Source organism: Pezoporus wallicus, unplaced genomic scaffold, assembly GCF_028554395.1.
Source record: "Pezoporus wallicus isolate ANWC-B61680 ecotype Strahan unplaced genomic scaffold, APGP_CSIRO_Pwel_v1 contig_8837, whole genome shotgun sequence".
NCBI lineage: Eukaryota > Metazoa > Chordata > Aves > Psittaciformes > Psittacidae > Pezoporus > Pezoporus wallicus.
In genome coordinates, this window is record NW_026636730.1 from 1,503,063 (window position 1) to 1,523,075 (window position 20,013).

Genomic DNA, 20,013 nt, shown 5'->3' on the forward strand with positions numbered 1-20,013 from the left:
CTCATGGTCAGCTCGAAGCTTCCAAGAAGCAAAGTCCTTATTTCCAGGGCCAAGCTGTCCTTTGGTTTGTTTTACGTAAGCATGAACAATGCCAAAGTCTCCAGTAGAATTCCACTACCACACCAGAGTGTATAATGTGAGCTAATGCATATAGATAATGCAAGCTAATGCACTTTCGTGCTATAAAGACTGGTTGACATAACAGAGAAAAACGTTTGCATAACCCAGGTGAGCTGTGGAATATCCCCCTTAGATCAGCTCCTTTCAACCCCTGGGCTGCTTTTTAAGCCAGTCACTGTGAGGATGTGTTGAATGCCACTTTCTGCCACAAAGGGCATTATCTGTGTTGTTTGAGATTGTTAGTATTAATAGCATTGCTAAAACTGTATTGTCCAAGATGAATTCCTGCTGCCTGATGGACACAGTGTGTGGTGGAGACCCTCTGTAAGCAGCGTGGTGATGCTCAGGGTGATATCCAGAGCTCTCCCTATGTAGCTGTGGAAGTTAACCTGTGTTCTTTCACCAGATGCTCTCCATCTCCCATGACAGCCCCTTGCTTTTTTTCCACTGGATTTCAACTCAATACAATCATGCTTGAGAGTGGCTATTTCACTTCTCTTGGAGAACACTCAATCCTAAGCATCACTCAGCAACTCCAAGGCTTGCTGCAGTCTCATGCTCTGTGTCTTCAGGGACAGAAGGGTACCAGCACCTTTGTTATCCTTCCTCCAAGCACCTTGAAGTGCTGCTGCCAGAGCACCTCAGGGAGAAAAGGAAATGGTTTGCCGTAAGGGTAGGGAACGTAGCATCAGGAATAACATCCAGATCCATAGGACTGCATGGGTAGTTCACATAGAGAAATTCTCCCTATAGAAGAAAGACTCGAGAAGTGGCAACTGCTAGCTGAGCAGAGAGGCTGTATTGGAACAGGGCAGGGAGCACAGTACAATTTAATGTAATCACTAGGAGCCAGTGCATTTTGGTTGGACTGCCCTGGAGCTCTCTCAAGAGGATATGTTTTAAAGCAGAAATGGTTGCTGTTGGCTGGGGATTTGAATAGTATATCAAGAGATACAGTATGAAAGCATCTAATGCACGGGAGAAGGAAGGGGAAGGGCTGTACATAGCAGAAAGGGCATCACTGCGTTTTCAGAAGTGATTTAATGTGGGCTGGGAAGGTGACAGAGCTTGGAAAGGCCTGGAAGGCGACCTGCTGTACAGATGTGTCTGTGCTGCAGGAACACTTTCCCTAGCTCATAGGATCCCAGAGTGGTTTGGGTTGAAGGGAACTTAAAGCTCCTCCAGCTCCAACCCCTGCCACGGGCAGGGACCCCTTCCACTGGAGCAGCTTGCTCCAAGCCCCTGTGTCCAACCTGGCCTTGAACACTGCCAGGGATGGGGCAGCCACAGCTTCTCTGGGCACCCTGTGCCAGCGCCTCAGCACCCTCCCAGGGAAGAGCTTCTGCCTAAGAGCTCATCTCAGTCTCCCCTCTGGCAGGTTCAAGCCATTCCCCTTGGCCTGTCCCTCCAAGCCCTTGTCCCAAGCCCCTCTCCAGCTTTCCTGCAGCCCCTTCAGGCACTGGAGCTGCTCTCAGGTCTCCCCTTCAGGAGCCTTCTCTTGTCCAGGCTGCCCCAGCCCAGCTCTCTCAGCCTGGCTCCAGAGCAGAGCTGCTCCAGCCCTCGCAGCATCTCCATGGCCTCCTCTGGCCTCGCTCCAACAGCTCCACGTCCCTCTTGTGCTGCTGCCCCAGAGCTGGATCAGCGCTGCAGGGGGGGTTGTCCTCAGAGTTAATAAAGGGCTTTGCCTGAGTGGCATTGGGTGAATGCAGGGGGAAGCCACGTGTGACTGCTGGAGCTGGTCCAGGGAGGATTTTTCCCTGAGGAATATGAGCATCACCTCATCCCTGGGTGAGCATGCATGGGAGGGAGGATGAGCAGCCTGGCACAGACCCTCCTGGGGCCGAAGGAGCTGCTCAGCCAGGGTCTTGGTGTGGACAACAAGGTGCAGGCACTTCTTCCATGCTGCAGGCAGCTCTTCAGCTTCACCATGGGACTGGGGCTTCCCTCGCAGCTCAGGCTGCAGCTGGGAGTACCAGCACTAGGTGTCAGGGGCATTTAAACTCCGGAGGGAGCCGAGGTCAGACCCTGAGCCCAGGGATCCCGGAGGACAGCGCGGGGTCTGGGGGCTCGGCTCCATGAACCATCAGTGCTGCACGCCAGCAAAGATGTGCCAGGGCAGAAACGTTTCTCTTGCTGGTGCTGATGTCAAACATCAACTGGTGTATTCCCAGGAGTGCCCAAGTTACCCATGATTTATGATGGCACGCACTGGGTTCATCTGGAGAAGTCACCCAAGCCACGCTGTCGCTCCGGCGTGGATGCTGTTGGCACCGTTTTATGGTGCATATGTGTTTGCAATGCTCCCAGCACCTTCTGATGGGTATAACAGGAGTGCCACAAACCCAGAAGAAAGCAGGAGGGCTTCCAGAGGGGAAAACCCACCCCACACGCTGCAGGCATGGTGGGAATGCATGGAGCTGGTACTTTGGAGCAGCCCTAACGCTGCCAGGGCTCACACGTGTTGGAGAGGAAGTGCTAAATTCCCTCTGCATGGCCTGTTAACAATAGCTTTCAGGAAGAGCCCTGGGTATTTCTGCTTGCTCTTACCACCCAAGAAGGGCAGGGCTCGAAGTCACACAAGGTGGCCTTGGCTGGGGCTGTCATTGCTGTGAGTACCCACAGGCTGCTGGAAGGGATGCCTGTGTTTTCGCTCCTGAGCTCTGCTTGTTGTTTTGGCTGCCCCAAAGGCCACCCCAGCTGTGGGATTCATCATGTTCAGCAGCTAATGGTGTGACCTCCTGAGGACGAGATGCCTCGGGTGCCTGCAGATGTCTTGCTCCGTACAGTGGGGTTGCTATCCGGCCGGGGTCCATGGCAGCAAGGATAATGAGGATGGGCCGAGTGGCACAGTGGGGACCTCACTCCTGCTGCTATCCGCGATGAGAAGGGGAACACACAGAGAGGAAATTGCCCTTGATAGGGGTTAGGAGGGAGGCTCTCCTTGCTGTTCATAAATGATGATCCCATCTGCTCGCTGTCACCATGAGCCAGGCAGCACCGAGCTGTGGCAGAGAGAGCTTAGCGCTTGCAATGGTGCTAACCACTTCCTGATGTCTGTGGAATAGAAATATATCATGCCCCCTCCAGCTTAAGGGTGAATGTGTTTGCCCTTCTGCTTCTAAACAAAGAGAGGGAAACCAGCCCTTTCCTTCTCTGCCAGCATGAGCTTCCCAGGTTCAGCTGAACAGCCCAGAGCTAAGGAGCCGATGGGGATCCATCACTTTGGTCTTCACATCCTGTCTGGCTCCCCCGTGCCACGTGTGTTTTGGCATGACTTTGGATATCCCAGTAGAGCTCGCCTAAAGAGCTCCACACCAGAAATACCACCAGAGATTCCCCATCCCTGTATTTGGTTAAACCAGAAACTCGGCTCTGAAAATGCTCCACAAAGGCTGAAAGACGGATGAAATCCACCCGTTTCACTCTGTCCAAGCTACTAATTTCCTGTATTTAGACAAAAAAGGTATAATAAAATGCACGAGAAAACAAAGAGTCATGAGTAGAAGCATCGAGGTCTATCCCAAGCAGGTAACCTCAGATAAGCACAGAGTCTAGGGCTGGAAAACATGGATTTATCCATGTATCTATGTTGGGGAAGACGGGATTCCTTTGTGCTTACTGATATGTGCAGATGGGTGCACCTGGGGGCAATAAGCCACGCAGAGCCAGGTCTAGATGAGGGAACCTCCATGAGAGCAGCATGACCACAGCAGTGTTGCTGTATGGGGTCTCTGGCAAGCCAGGCCGGCTGCTGGGGCTGCCGTGGGTGGCATCAGAGTGTGTGGGATAGCAGCGGTCAGTGCAGAGGGAGCTGTGGCCCTGCTCAGAAGCAGCAACTGCTGACAGCACTTCTTCCACCCTCCATACAGCCAGGAGCAGCCAGCCCGGCCCCCCTGCAGCTCCTCACTTCCTCTGCATCTCCATCCCAGCTCCAGTCCTGCCCTTTATCCTGCACAAAGGGCAGCGAATTCCTGAGCTTTGCCCCCCTGGAACGGCCAAGATTGCGTTTCGTAGGCTTACAGGGGGTGCTTTGAGTTGGCACCGCATGGAAAAATGGGGAAAGGGGCTGAGGGAGGAGGGATGAATGAAATGCAGGCACCTCTCTGGGCGATGGAGGTTGATTTATTCCCTTAGGGTTGAAGTGGAGGGTGCTAAAGGTCAGCCTTTAAGACGGAAAGCAGGCTGCTGCACACCCAGAGCAAACAGAAGCGGGTGATTTGTGTGCTTAGTCAGCACCCGGGGCGTTCTTGTTGCTTTAGAAATACCACGTTCCTCTCCTCGTCCAGCTTTAAGCTGTTGGGCAGGAGAAAGCAAATGCTGAGGCTGGGAGCGGGGTTATGGCTTAAGGAGTTTGGTGAAGGCAGAAGCGAGGAGCAGGAAGAGGCTGGGGATGAAGGAGGAGAATGTGGAAGCAACCACAGGGGCTCCAGTCCTTACCCCAGGAGGTTGCTTCAGATTCCCCCATGTCCCTGCAGGAGGTTGGTGTTCCAGGTCAGGAGCATCTGGCCTCGCTTGTTCCTTCCTTTCCACGTTTAATCCCTGGATCTGTGTGACAATGCCCTTGTTTCACTGGGAAATGTTGTCTGAATGACACCGCAGAGCCCAAATGTAAGAGCAGCGCTGGCAGCGCGCCTGCCTGCTGTTACTTGAGCATAGGTGCGGTCAGAGGAGCGTGGAGGCGACGGGAAGGGAAGAAGCAGCAGAGAGAAAAGAGTTCAGTAAAGTAAGGCCACGACATGAGGAAGCACAATGAGCACCATAGGAAAGAGCTTTTTGAGGAGAAAAGAAACTCTCTTCTCCAGGCTTGTTCAGAAGAGGAGAGAAGGCTCCTGAAGGGGAGATCTCAGAGCAGCTCCAGTGCCTGAAGGGGCTGCAGGAAAGCTGGAGAGGGGCTTGGGATAAGGGATGAAGGGACAGGCCAAGGGGAATGGCTTTAAACTGACAGAGGGGAGACTGAGATGAGCTCTTAGGCAGAAGCTCTTCCCTGGGAGGGTGCTGAGGCGCTGGCACAGGGTGCCCAGAGAAGCTGTGGCTGCCCCATCCCTGGCAGTGTTCAAGGCCAGGTTGGACACAGGGGCTTGGAGCAAGCTGCTCTAGTGGAAGGGGTCCCTGCCCGTGGCAGGGGTTGGAGCTGGAGGAGCTTTAAGCTCCCTTCCAACCCAAACCAGGCTGGGATCCCATAATCCTATGAAATTCTGATGGTATCGCTCCAGTGAAATGGCAGAATTACAATCATTCCTCAATTTGGGAAGATCCTGGGTGCCACAGTGATCTGTAGACAGCGATGACGACTTTTGGACCAGCAGCCTCAGGTAACCTGTGTAAGAGGCTGTGCAAAGGCTGCTCAAGGTTTCCAACCTGTTACAATGATCTCTTTAGGAAGTTTTAGAACACAAGGGAAGTTCTGGAGGACTGGAAAACACCCAAGGAGAGGTCAATAACGAAAAGGGAGAGTGTTTAAAGCTCCATCAGGCTTTTATCAGTCCCACAAAAACAATTCTATAGAACTTCATTAGCAGGACATTAAGGGAACATCAGAGTTAATGTCGCCAACGGTTTTCAGGGCAATAGACTCTGTCAGGCAAACTCAGTATGGTTTTTCAATGCGATTATGAGCTGGTAACAGACGTGTTTGACACATTTGTGTTGGCTCTGCATGATGATATGATTAATAAACGCCAACAATAGAAATCCAGCATGTTTATGTCAGTGACTGGCAAGAATAAATAAACTCCTTGAGGACAGGCTTGCAAATGGTACAAAGTTTGTGGGGCAGCAAACAATAAGGGCATGTCCCAGGCTGCTCTGCAAGCCAGACGCAAGCCATGAATATTCATGGGATGGTGAGCAAATGCCATGTGTCCAGGGACAAAGAATGTGCCTTTTCTTACAGAATGGAAAGGTTTATCCCAGGTGGCAGTGACCTGAAAGGAATTGAAGGTGATGGTGAGTAATTGGCTGAACATCAGCCTCAGCGTGACCCTGTGGCCAACAGCTAATGGTACCCGCGATGGCACCGACACAACGTTGAGGAGGAGCAGATGGATCATGCTCTCTTTGTGTTTCTGACAAGAGCCACCGCTCCATCCACTTCTGGCACCCACAGGTTAAGGAAAACCTTGAAATATGGTGATTTTTGCCCCCCAGAAAGCTTAAATGAGGAAATTACTGGGAAATGTGCCCTCGAGTGAAAGGCTGCAAGAGCTCAATGTGCTCATCTGGTCAAAGAAGAGGTTGGGTGATCCCAAACCTCAGGACCAGATGAGAACACCAAAGACTTGATAACAGACTTTTAACTCTACCAGGCAAGGGTAAAAAGAGATCTACGGCTGGAACTGGGTGATCTTTAATGTCCTTTCCAACCCAAACCATTCTATGCTCTGTGCTTCATTCTGTCATTAAAACCATTACGGATTGGTACCAGCTGCTCACTCTTTGAATACTGTTGTTTAACCCTGCTTTTAAAGCTCAGTGAAAACCACACAGTAGTTGCTACCTACTTCAGGAGCACTGGCTCAGTCCCCAACAGCACAAACTCTAACTTGAACAAAACCATAATCTTAGCTGCTAACAGTGGTAGGCGGTGGTACCTATAGATTTTACACCAGAGCTGGGTATGTAACACGCACCAACCAGTACATTCTACATTCCCCATAGCCACAGGTAGCTCATCTCAATGGTCTGAGGCACAAAACATGTTTAAATCACTCCTTGCAGCACCCGGCAAAGGCAGGCACAAAATGCACAGTGCTTCCCCCCGATACAGCTCCGGCCCCATCCGAGCAAAGGCAGCATCAGGCTGCGGGGCTTGGAAACCACCCGGCTGTTTTATCCCCTTTCCTTCCACCACTGATGTGTCTCTTTGCTTCTCGGTCCTCCCAAAGCTTCTACCACGTCTCCATGGTGACTGCAGTGTCAACACGTCCGAAGTGACATCCATCGCACTGCACCCTGCTTGGCAACCGTAGGCTGATGTGCAAGAGCTGGTGTACTACACGTGAAGCTCCCACCAGGCTCTCCTGGCCCCTCCTGTGCTGTTCCAGTTGTGGTGCGTTTGGGGAATTCTTTTATCCCATTTAATTTAGTGATGATACAGGGGTATCCAGGCCAGCAGCATCCAACCTTAGCGAGAGAAGCCAGAGGTGCTCATAAAATAAGCGTAGTTTATTTATACCTCTGAAGATAAAACAACAAAGGCAAACGCAGGAGCCCTCAGTGGCCTGCATAGCCTGCCCTTGGTCCTGCTTTCCATCCCCACCGTGCCCCTGGCAGAGCATGGAATTCCTGTGCAAGGACGGCTCCGCTGCACCTGATAACGCGTGCCTGGGAACGGGATGCTTGCAGCGTCGCTCTCGCAACACAAAGTCATCGCAGTAACAAAGAGCTGCTTCCAAAGGAGGGAGCTGCAGCCTTAAACCTTGAGGAGACCTTGACATCCACGGAGGTTTCTGGGGGCTCCTGGTGTTTTCTGGAGGAAGCTCTGCTGTGTCCTGGGGTGAAGATGCCTCTTGGGTTGTGCAGCTTTTGGATGGGACGCTGCAGCTCAGGAGCTGGTGGGACGTTTCAGGATCAAGCTGGAAGGGGTTTGGTGTCAGCGGGGAGCTTTCTTTGGGACCACAGTCAATGGCAGCTTTTCAGGATGGGGGTGACATCCTTTATGGAGCTGAGGGACAGGATGGGGCAGGGGGAGCTGAGCTTCATCCCTCACAAGATAAGGGAACGCCTCTGCTCGAGGCTGTGATCCCTCAAAGGGGGTGTTGCTGCTATGGGGCTGTGTCCCTTCACGGGGCACATGAGGTCCTTGCCCCGGGGCTGCATCTCCTTAAAGGGGACACAGGGATGCTGCCATAGGGCTGTGCCCCAGAGGGAGGTGTCATGGACAAGGGGCTATCCCCCCTCCTGGCGGGTGCCACCGCCTTGGAGGCTGAGTCTCCCCATGGTCGGTTTCATGGCCATGGGGCTGCGCCCCTTCATAGGGGAGGACGCAGGATCCGGCCATGGGGCTGCGCCCCTTCATAGGGGAGGACGCAGGATCCGGCCATGGGGCTGTGCCCCTTCATAGGGGTGGACGCAGGATCCGGCCATGGGGCTGTGCCCCTTCATAGGGGAGGACGCAGGATCCGGCCATGGGGCTGTGCCCCTTCATAGGGGAGGACGCAGGATCCGGCCATGGGGCTGTGCCCCCCCCGGGAGTTACCAGAGGCATGGGGCTGTGCCCCCTCGGGAGGGACGCTGCTGCGTGACGGCTGCACCTCCCCACGGTGGATGTCACGGCCATGGCGCTCCGTCCCGTTACGGGACACACGCGGATCCTGCCCCGGGGCTGTGTCCGCTCAGAGGGGATGCTGCTGCCATGGTGTCTGCCTCTCCCCACGCTGCGCGGCGTGGCCATGGCTCTGCGTCCCTCAACGCGAGAAGGCCACAGAGGTCCCTGCCATGGGGCTGCGCCTCCCCATGACGGGTGCCACGGGCAGGGGGCTCTGCCCCTCACGGCTCACGCACGGCTCCGGCCATGGGGCCGCGTCCCCGCCTCGCCCCGCTCTGCCCCCTCCGCCTGCCCGGGGCCGCTGACACCGCCCCGGGCGGCCGCTCCCCGCCCCTCGGTGCGGGCTCTGGCAGCGCCGGCGCAGGCCGCGGCTCCCCCCCCCCCCCGCCCCGGCCCGCACTACATTTCCCGGCGTGCCCGGCCCGCACGGAGCCGAGCGGGCGGCCCCGGCGCCGCCGCTGCCGCTGCCCGGGGCGGGAGAGGGCAGGTGTGGCCGGCACGGCGCAGCCCCATGGAGCGGGGGAAGATGGCGGAGCTGGAGAGCCTGGAGACGGCGGCGGAGCATGAGCGGATCCTGCGGGAGATCGAGAGCACCGACACGGCCTGCATCGGCCCCACGCTCAGGTGCGGGGAGGGGAGGGGAGGCTCGGGCAGAGCTCTCTTGCCGCTCCCCCATAGAACACGGAGGGGGAAATGAGGGCGGTTTAATGAGGGCTGTATTGAACACCCGTCCCTGCGGAGCGCCCGCAGCCCCCGGCCCGCCCCTGCCCGGCTCCCGGGGGCTGGAAGCTGCCGCCCTTGGCCTGGGTCGCTGCGGGGCCGGTTCGCGGTGCCCCTCGGTGCTGGTGCGGGAGGGGAAGGAGGGCGTTTTCCAGCCCTTAACGCTTCGTCTGGCCACGCTATCATTGCAGCCCATCGCCTGCCCCTCGGGGTCTTGTCAGTCTCGCAAATACCGGGGTTGGTTGTGAAGCTGCGGGTATGGGGACTGTTATCATCCTGACGCTGATCTGAGTTAATGCCTCTGTTTGCTTAATGGAGCCTTTGTTCTCCTATTAAGCGTCTATTTCCCAGTGGTTCGTGCAGTATCCTTCAGCTGGGAGAACCGGCTGCTTCATCAGTGTTAAGTGCCGAGCTCCTGCCCCAGAGCGCAGAGGGATGGAGCTGCTGCCCAAGAGCGCTGCCCCTTCCCTTTCCCTTCCCCTTCGGCTCCTTTCAGCGTGCCTGGGTTTGGTGTCTCAGCCTTTTTAGGTGTTTCTTTGTGATGCTGGTTAGGGTTTTGCTGCACACATCCACTTCAGGATGGCTTTCCTGCTGCTTCTGTGTAAGTGAAGCCTGTGCCTCATGAGCAGTCACCTCATTTCTTACCAAATGGGATGTTTTAGGTACGTTATGCACAGCTATCTACAAGCAGTGCTCATGCTTGAGCAACCTGCTCCAGTGGAAGGTGTCCCTGCCTGTGGCAGGGGTTGGAACTGGATGAACTTTGAGGTCCCTTCCAACCCAAACCAGTCTGTGATTCTGATGCTGTGATCTAAGACATGGTCCTGCTAGCCAGACTCTGTGCTGTGCCTGTACAGCGATGCTACATAATGACTTTGGCAAAGTGAGACACCTCATCCCTCCTTGCCCCTCTTTAAAGTAAAGCAGAAGCTCTCCAAAGAGCTTTATATCAAAACCAGTGTGTGTTACTCTGGGTGCTGAGCACATGTGTGTATGTTATCCACTGGAAGGTTGCTGATAGAAATGGGTTGGGGATATTTACAGTTCATGGGAGCTAAATTTATTGGGCTGTGAGTGGGGAAAGGTGGAGTTGTGGTACTTGGCTTCAGAATCTAAATACCTGCATTATTGCAGGCTTAAAACCTGGTGCTAAGCTTTGTCACTCGGTCCTTTGGCAGTGCTGTTGCTTTCGCCTTCCTCTCTCAGCTGCTCTGCATCAGCCTAGGAGCTGCTCAACTGGAAATCTCAGTACCAGGTGGGATTGTTTCCCTATAAACAGCCCTGGAGAGCTCCATTCCCACCTCATCCGCTGCAGCCCTTTGGCTTCTTTTCAATAGCCAGGTTTTACAAAGTCATGGTTTGAAATGACTCGCATGGCTTTAAAAAGCAGTGTGTTGAAGCTGTTTGACTCACATGGATACTGCAGTGAAAGGGAAAGCTTTTCCTCTGTGGAACAACGGAGCACTGGATTTATCTTGCTATGGGGTTGCCCATTTCTTTAGGTTTTTTGACTTCTTGCAGTTTTCTTTCCGGAGTTCTCCTGTGAAAGCTTTAAAGGTAAATTGAATGAGAATGGGATTTATTAAAACTGAAACAACTGGTTCCAATGTCTGGGAACTGCCAGGATGAAGAGTGTGGGTGGTGTTTTTTCCATTTCATAGAACAGAGTGCAGTTGATCTTGTTCCTTAGTATTAAGGTTAAATGAGGAGCTTGGCTTAATGTCTATCTGCATACCCACGTTAATGACAGTTTGAGGCTGAGAAAGGGTTGTGCTTGGCTATCGGTGAATGGCACATCATCAGGAGTGTTATTATTGATACAAGCATAAGCAATACCTGCTCCAAGCACTTTCAGAGTTGAAACTAGCCCAGCTCAGGGGAAACACGATGTGCTGGAAAAGAGGATGAAGGAAACTTCATAAAAGGGTGACTCACTTGTTATAGGCATCATGGAAGAAGTGTGTCTCCAGGAGCCAGGGGCTGGCTTCCCTTCGAGGAGCAGCAGTCCCAAAGCGTGGTTCACAAACAGGCAGGGCTGTGGGCCCCTGCTGCCAGCCCGGGTTTGTTCACAGAATCACACTTTTATCAGTTCCTGACCTGGCAGAGTGAGATATTCCAGCTCCGTGGTGTCCTGGTGCAGTGCTCAAGGCTGACTTAGCGCAGAGAAGCTGTGGCTGCCCCATTCCTGGCAGCATTTAAGGCCAGGTTGGATGGGGCTTGGAGCAAGCTGCTCTAGTGGAAGGTGTCCCTGCCCATGGCAGGGTTGGAGCTGGAGGAGCTTTAAGGTCCCTTCCAACCTGACCCAGTCTGGGATTCTATGAATTGCTATTATCAGAGGGCGATGGAGGGGTTAAGATGTTAAATTTAAGGTCCAGCTCATTCATCTGTCTGGGTGGGTTTGTGTTCCACCCATCAGGGAGAGCGTTTTCTTCTAGACAAATAGCAAGTGTAGTAATTCTTGCCCTGGGGCAGGGGAAGGCCGAGATGCCTTCTTCAAGTCCCGATTTTCTTCTGCTCTGTTCTTGCTGTGATTCTGGGAGTCAGCAGCTGGGACTCCATTGTGCTGGGTGCTGGGCAGATGTGGGATGAAGCCTGGCCCTCCTCATGGAAAGGAATTTCATCCTAAATATAAAATAGGAGATGAGGGTGTGTGAGGAAGTGTTGCAACAGCCTCTATCGGTGTGATGAGCTGTGCTGGTCTCATGTCCTGCTATGCTTGTGGCTCCAGTGCCAGCCCAGTCTCTTATGTTCTCTGTTGTATCTACCGGGGAATGTCGCTGTGTTTGAAGGACACTGAACAAGTTAAGTGAGTCTTTGTGGGGATCCCCTTGAGTCTGCGATGCTCCTGGAATCAAAATAATCCACTTCAGGATGTCTTTCCTGCTATTCAGCCTCTCCTAATTATATCCATTGCTCCGAATTCCACTTCCTTCTGCTGTTCTAATTCCTCTTTTTCCTCTTGTGTTACACTGCTTGGTTTTGCAGAGTATTTTTGGCTCTCCTCTCTCTATCTAGGCTTCTAAGAATCGCTTAATTCTGCAGGATCAGGTAACGTCCTAGGGGAAGAGAAAACCTCTTTCTTGTGCAAAACCACCTCTTGGCTGAGCTGTGACACCCGAGTGCTCTGGTTTTTATTGCAGCTGGTTGACTGATCCAGTTTGTTGCTGTTTGAGGAACTTTCTGCCCACTTCAACTCCTCTTCAGTGATGGGAAGCTAGTGATACTCTAACGGTGGCCACTGTAAGTGAGGATGGATGGGTTAGAAACCGCAGAGGATGCATTCATCCTGTGCAGTCTCTGACCAAGGATACTCTTGGAGATAAGGGTGATCCCTCACCCAGCGTTTGCTGAGCACTGAAATAACATGAATATATGTCACTTTGGCTATGTAGAGATTGCTTTATTGCCTGGCTGAGGCTGGTTTACTTTCTTCTGTGATTCGCTTTTCTCCCTTTAACTTCTTCCCTAGCTCTCTGTATAGAATATCCCACGTTTTGTGCTCTACTCCTTGATAACCGATGATTGACTCAAAGTGGCACAGAATAAAGGAGAAGCAGTGAGGTTATCTTGTGTGAAACCCCATCAATGTGGGCTGTATAACTACAGCCACTTCTCCCTGTGCTCAGCCTGTCATCGAAGGATGAATCTGTGTCATTACCCGAGTTGCTGTTCATTTAGAAGCAGTTCTTGCTTTTGGTTGGGGATGTTTTGCTGTCCTTTCCCATGCAGCATCCTTTAACACGGGGTGTCTTCTCGCTGTTAAAATACCAGCTTCTATTTTCAAGTCGCTTCTTAGTAATCCTGCTTTGGTTTTACAGCTCGAGGCCTGTCGCTCTTGAAAACCCTCTTCCTGCTCTCAAGCTGCATTTGCAGCCTTTTGAAGTCACTGAAGGGTTTTTAAGCAGCATTTGATAAGTTGAAAACTGTAACTCCATCAGTCTGGCCACACAGATGTAGTTACAGGATTCCTGTGCCTCCTCACCACTTCAGATGCAGATACAATTACGCTGATACTGGAGTAGTCTTCTGCTGCATGCTGAGATTGGAGAAGCTCTCATTCCCTCAGTGTTTTAATGGGAATTACTGCTTAATGCCGAGTTGTTTTCTCAGGAGCACTGCATCGTGCTCCCCGTTGCTGCATCTGTACCTTCGTGCCTGGCTCTCCTGTGGTGCGAGTTGCTGGGAAGCATCAAGGTTTCCAAGTGCTTGTTCTCTGTGGCTGCCTGGTTTCATGGTTGTCCTGCCAGCTTTTGTGTCATCTGTGCATTATATCATCAGGCTTTTTGGTTTTTCCTTCTCTTTCTTTGGTACCTATCTGCTTTCTGGATTGTTCCTTAGTCCCAACCAGTTATGCTGGGAATTACCTGTGCCCCTTTAGAAATGTGGTATCTCAGCAATTAATCACCCTGTGCTTTTATATGCAATTATATATTTAATAGGAGTTTAATATCTTCTAATTCTGTGTGTTCAGAGAGATTACAATGTCGTTTGACCCAAGAATGAAATTTAAGCCCATTTAATGGGGTAGGGTTTCTACTAAGCAGCTCTTGACCGAGATTAAAGCAGGACTTGTAATTAAGCTCTGTTCCCTAAATCCTTTATCAACTCTTCCATGGCTGTGTCTGGGATTAGTGTTGCTCTGGCTGACCTGGAACCCTTTACTGGCAGTGTGTCATGCTCACCCCCTGCCCATAATGTCCCCCATGCCCAGGTTCATCTTGGACAGTGGAGCCAGAGGTCCTCAACTGCCTTTAGTTATGTTTTTAAGGATTCTTGGTCTTCTGGCTTAAATGCTTGCCAAACACTGTTCTCATTTGGGACTAATGGGTATAACTAAGCTCATCTCCCATAGGGACATCACCCTTCTTGGTACCTTTAGGCTCTGGCTGAAGGGATGTGTTTGGCTGATGGGGATGGCATTGAGAGACCTGAGCTTGGATGTGTGGGAGCCAGAGGTGCCCTTGCTGCAGCCCAGCTTGCTGATATCACTGAGTGCTACCTCAAGTCCAGGCTGAAGCAGTGAGACAGTGCAAACAACAGCAGCTTGTCTGAGGTCCTGACTCCTGAACTGGTACTAATGACCTGGAAGGGGATGTTCTCTGGTTTGTTTTCTTCTATAGCTTCAAATGGAGCTGAGCTAAAACTGTTACAGCCCTGTTCCTGTGTCCTTCAGGTTTCTGGTGCTGAACAGGGAAAACAGGCTTTGCTTTTAGACATTTTAGACTTATGGATGGGGTCCAGCAAGTGCTGGGGCTCTTGTTTAGCCCCTCTGAGCTCCCCAGTGTCTCCTAGGCTGAAAGTTGTGGCATTGGTACAAGCCCTCCTGTCTGGAAAACAGATCTGGATGGAAAAATAAGCCAGCTAGAGAATGTTTTGCTCTAATACAGCTCTGTTTCAATGTGTTTTGCTGTGTGGTGGCACAATTGCTGTTTCCATCCCAGAGGAGAGGCTGCGTGGGGATGGGAATGAGGCATTCAGTGGTGGCAGAAGTTAAGGTTGGATCTTGCAGGGTTTATAAAGGCTCAAAGAGGTTGTCCAAGCAGGCACTAACCTGCTCTGTGGTTCCTGGTCCATCGTCACAGGCACTGATATGGGCTTGGCCAGGCTGCCTGCAGTGACATGCACATTGCTGCTCATGGCTGGGGCTACGGGCTGTGTTTTGCTGGGCCAGAATTGGCTTAACCAGTTTCCCATCTTCCATTTGCTCTTCCCAAGCGTTGGGGTGGCACAGCACTCATGTGGGTGCTGGAACACATCCCTCCCCTTTCCCACCTGGTTCGAGTTATGTTTTTGCACTGAATCATCTCACCCCAGCTTCATCCTGGGCTCATTTTGTGGCTTCCCAGTGTCTAGACTGGCACAAGGGATTTGGTGGCAGGATACTGGGTCTGGGGGCCAGCTGTGCTATTAGACATCTAACGTCCTTGAAGTCGGATGTGTCCTTCTGCCATGAGCTGCCTGCAGTTCCTTCACCTGGTAGAAGACTGTTTTACTGGGTTGGTGTGTGTAACTGGTTAATGGTGGGTCAGATGAGCATGGAAACCATGACCCAGTAAGGAGCAGGAGCAGCAGTTTGAGCCGTCTGGGTTGGGTGTGAAAAGCGAAGCCTGTCCAAGCTGGTCCTAATCTCTGTTCCAGCGGGTGAGATGAGGATAATGGTCTGTGTTACAGATGTGAAGCGAGGAGTAATGACAGGCATCTGGCTTCACATATTCTCTGTTTGTGTTTTGGAGTGGAGGAATGAAGGCGGCACGGTGTCCTCATCGCCCTAGGGACTGCCTTTACTGGTGTAGGGGGCCCTGACTGCTGTGGCTTGTCCTTCAGCTGAGCCTGCCTTGGGTGAGGAGAGGGGAAGGAGACCCTGAATGGGCTTTGGGATGAAGTGAGCCTTTTGTTGTACATGCTGGGCTGGTTAAGAAGTGCCTCCCCAAGGTCTTGGGCACAATAAGAATTGAAGAGCATATGAAAATCACACACAGTATCTGCAGATCCCCTGAGGCTGGGTATGGCGAGAACCTCATGTAACAGAGCTGAAACCACCCTGAGCTGTTCAGACTCTTCATCCTTCAGCCATGCCATGCATCACCGTGGCTCCACGAGTTCCATCTCTGCAAGCCCCATCCCTTGCTTTACGTACAGCAATTCATGGGAAATGCCAATTGCCAGCAAAGCAACACGGTGAAGAAGTAGCATAGAGTGTCTAGACACTAACTGTTGGCCACAGAGCTTGCTCAGGAAGCTGCTTGTAACAACTGTGAATTGTCTGCTCATAAAAGCCTCGCAGGATCTTTTGAAGCATCTTTCAGCCCATTCTCCTGCCACCCAGACAAGGAAATCTCCTGAAGATGAGCCTGGGTCTCTGTTCATATGTACATAATTAAGTGGCTTTTAAAAGCCAGTTCATTGCAGCGCTGCTTGAATTGGATTAACATTCCCTTCTGGTTGGGCTGATGCTGCTCAGCTCCAGGTTTTCTGCTGGGGAGGAGGAAGTATCAGCAGCTCCTGGGAAATAATCAGGTATTGGTGTTAATGGTGTGTCAGGAGATGGACTGCTCTGGTTTCACGTGCGGAGCATCAGGGATCTCTGCCTGAAGGTATGATGTACTGAATGAGCTCAGCTTTATGGATGCTTGCTTGTCTGCAGCACCTTAGCACTGCAGACAGCTTTGAGATGGTGAGTCCTTATCCTTGATACAAGCCTTCTTATTTCAGCCTGCACCTGAAGGGAGCAGCTTGCAAGACTGTACTGCTCAATTATTTATACCTCGGATGTGCTTGGTCTTTCTCGCAGAAGCACATTCCTTTCTGGAATTGAATGAATCACTGTGAAAGGACAGATGATCAAATGCCTCTTCCTGTTCTGTGGGATGTGGTCTCGTGTCTGGGCTCTCAGCAGCTCCCTGAATTTATATTCCTGCTTATCCTCCTGGTACCTCGTCTGCGGTAGCGTTGAGGTAGTGAGTAAAAATGGGATATTTCCCTTGAATTTTAGGGAAGGGCTGCTCAGTTCCTCAGTCCTGGTGTCTTGCGGAGTGGTCACGCTGTATGAGTGAGCAGTATCTCATGTGGAGCTGCAGCTGAGCTCATCTTTAGAGCTCTTCTCTGCCCTGTCTGTGATGGGGTGCAGAAGAGTAGCAGCTTGGGAGTTTGGTTGATGACCCCTTTGTAGGCAGTCCTGTGGCATTGAAGTCTACCCAGACAGTCCTTTTGGTCCTGCTCTTTCTGATTCTGCTTTTATTGGTTTAAAGGGTTTTTCTGGTCCTTTTTCTAAAAAGGAATTAAAAATGGTTTAGTCATGGCTATGGAAGTGCAATAACACTGCTTGACTCTTCTTCCCAAAGGAGAGCAAACGCAACCTTTGAGAAGGGCCTGAAAGGACTGGGGTTGCTTAACCCAGAGAAGACAAGATGGGCACACAATTCATCTTCATGTGAAGAATAGACTGTTGAGAAGATGAAGAAAAGCTCTTCTTTCATGGCTCTGTGCAGGCTGGGATGTGGGCTACAATTGCAGCAGCAGGGATTCGGGATAGATGCGAGGGAGTGCTTTCTACCTAATAGCTGAGGAAATCATGGAAGCGTTTGTACTGGTCACATCAAAAGCTTCTCTTCTTCATCGTCCCATCTTTGACAGTAATGAGGAGTGGGTGCTTAGTAAGTGAGATCCAGAGCGAATAGAGACTGGAAGCACTTTGGAGACTTTCAGCACAGTTTATAGAGCTCTATTCAAGAGCTTCCCCTGGATCTTTTCTCCATGACTCTCCTGTCAACATTTTGCTGTGCTCTCACATTTTACAGTGATGAGTTCTGCTGTTTAGCTGCCCCTTGTGTATTCCTTTAAGGTTTCAAATTGGTTTTCTTTGTTAGGAGAAGGTCTGGGCTGTCACAAAGGATTACAAGAAATAGTTAAGTCCTGTTTTTTCTTGCCTTCCAAACGGAAGGTTCTTAATCAATTCATTCCTTTCTCCCGGTAAAGCTCTTTTGAATTGCTTATTATCCCCGTTGCTTTTCTTGGTATCTTTTCTCATGCAACTATCACCTTTCTGCGATGCTGCTGGAAAGATCAGAGCTGCGCATCGTGATTGAGATGCAGATTCACATCTTGAGGTGGGTGAAGCAGCGCAGTGATGTTCTCTGCTTTGCTTTCTCTTCCTTTTCTTGCAGCCTCTGTGGTCTGAGCCCACACTTGGGACACTTTAGCCACAATACTGCTGGTGTCTCTTCCTCGGTGGTGGTAGTTAATCTGGAGCCCTTTGGTGTGTTATAAAGGGCTTGTCCCTTGTTCCTCCCCTTGGAGTGTCCTGCTTGCGCTGCTGACACTGGGCTTTGTCATTTTGTCACCTGATACTCGGTGTTGTGAGATCCTTTGCAGCTTTTTGCTTTGGAGTTAAGCCAGGTGAATAGTTCTGTGTCCTCTGCAAAGTGTCATTGTGATGTTCAGCCCCTTCTGCAAGCACTGTGAAACACGCTGGCCTAGAGAAACATCACATTTTTCCCTTTGAATTTTAATGATGCTGTTAACACTTGAGTGTCTGAGGCTGACCAGATCCCCCTTGTTACCAAGCGTGGCTCCTTCAAAGCATGCTAGTGAATCAGAAGTGTGAATGCCACCCAAGGAAGCTGTTGTCTCCTTTGCTGTGTTGTTTTACATGTTAGCTGACTGTTTCATAAGGAGGACTTCTGCTTTGCCCAGTCACGGTCAGTGTCCTGTAGCTTGCAGGATTCTTCATGTGCTGCAGAAGCCACTAGACAGTTGGATCATGTTTTCCATCTTCCACTTCAGTGTTAGTGATAAGTTATTGCTGACCTGTGGCCTGGCATGTATATATGCCAGTTTTATTGTTCTGGAGTAAATACAGCGGGTCATTTCATTGACCTTCTCTAAGCATAGCATCCCAGCCTGGTTTGGGTTGGAAGGGAGCTTAAAGCTCCTCCAGCTCCAACCCCTGCCACGGGCAGGGACCCCTTCCACTAGAGCAGCTTGCTCCAAGCCCCTGTGTCCAGCCTGGCCTTGAACACTGCCAGGGATGGGGCAGCCACAGCTTCTCTGGGCACCCTGTGCCAGCGCCTCAGCACCCTCCCAGGGAAGAGCTTCTGCCTAAGAGCTCATCTCAGTCTCCCCTCTGGCAGGTTCAAGCCATTCCCCTTGGCCTGGCCCTACATCCCTTGTCCCAAGCCCCTCTCCAGCTTTCCTGCAGCCCCTTCAGGCACTGGAGCTGCTCTCAGGTCTCCCCTTGAGGAGCCTTCTCTTGTCCAGGCTGCCCCAGCCCAGCTCTCTCAGCCTGGCTCCAGAGCAGAGCTGCTCCAGCCCTAGCAGCATCTTCTGTTGACTCCTCAGACTGCATCAGCAATGGAATTTTTGCGGTAGAAACTCCTCAGTTGCATCCATGGGATGCAGCAAAACATTTTTCCAGCCGTTCCATAGTAGAAATTTCCTGATAAAGCTTCCCCTCCCTTGTTTGACCTGACAGTTTCCTGGTGTTTCTTTCTTCTGATGTTTGAAGCAGCTACTAGTTTTGCATGCATCAACTAATGAGCCTTTCACATGCCTCTTTTTGCATGGATTATTTGGCACGTGTGCTTAGCTTACTTAAAGATCTTTAATTTTCCAGAGGTGGAAAACTTCTCTCTTATTCCTTGGAAGTCTTATCCTGCTGTTTGACCGTGGTGTCTGAGGGGGGGTGTACGTGAATGCTTCAAGCCTTTCTTCATAGTTAGTATACCGCTGCCTTGGAGCACATCATATGTCTTTTAAGCAGTTTTGGTGCCACCCACAAGCATTTAATACTTTGAGCTGTTCCTTTGTAATGTCCCTTATGGGTAGGGAAGAAATGAAGATGCAAACTGGTTTTCTGTGTAATGATAGGTGATGGTAACCGTTTTCTCCCTGCTCCCACAAAGGTGCTTGGTTTGGGTGTTTCACCCTGACTGTTGCAGAGAACCCATTGTAGATACTGAGCACCTCCAAGGGTTGGAGCAGAAGCACTTCTGCCTACAAGAAACCTGGAGAGGGGCTTTGGCCAAGGGCCTGTAGGGACAGTCCAAGGGGAATGGCTTGAACCTGCCAGAGGGGAGACTGAGATGAGCTCTTAGGCAGAAGCTCTTCCCTGTGAGGGTGCTGAGGCGCTGGCACAGGGTGCCCAGAGAAGCTGTGGCTGCCCCATCCCTGGCAGTGTTCAAGGCCAGGTTGGACACAGGGGCTTGGAGCAAGCTGCTCCAGTGGAAGGGGTCCCTGCCTGTGGCAGGGGTTGGAGCTGGAGGAGCTTTAAGCTCCCTTCCAACCCAAACCATTCCACTATTCTGTGGTACCCATCATAAACTCGGATGGTAGTTTTGGTGGGTCAGTATCTCTGTTTTCCTGCTGGAATTCCTCTTATTCCCCTTCTGCAGATCAACTGCCTCACATGT

The 20,013-nt window shown here is 51.6% G+C and overlaps 1 protein-coding gene across 7 annotated transcripts in view; it reads left to right on the forward strand.

The window, feature by feature from the left end:
- The first annotated feature begins 8,860 nt into the window (after positions 1-8,860).
- The window catches only part of EXOC6B (exocyst complex component 6B), a 293,055-nt gene continuing 281,902 nt past the window's right edge, over positions 8,861-20,013 (forward strand). For all 7 annotated transcript variants that reach the window (XR_008971199.1, XM_057401258.1, XM_057401260.1 and 4 more), the window contains exon 1: positions 8,861-9,010. Coding sequence is in view for 6 of the 7 variants with exons in the window: in XM_057401258.1 (XP_057257241.1) it covers positions 8,898-9,010 (113 nt within the window). In the remaining variant the exon portion in view is untranslated. The remainder of the gene's footprint in view (positions 9,011-20,013) is intronic.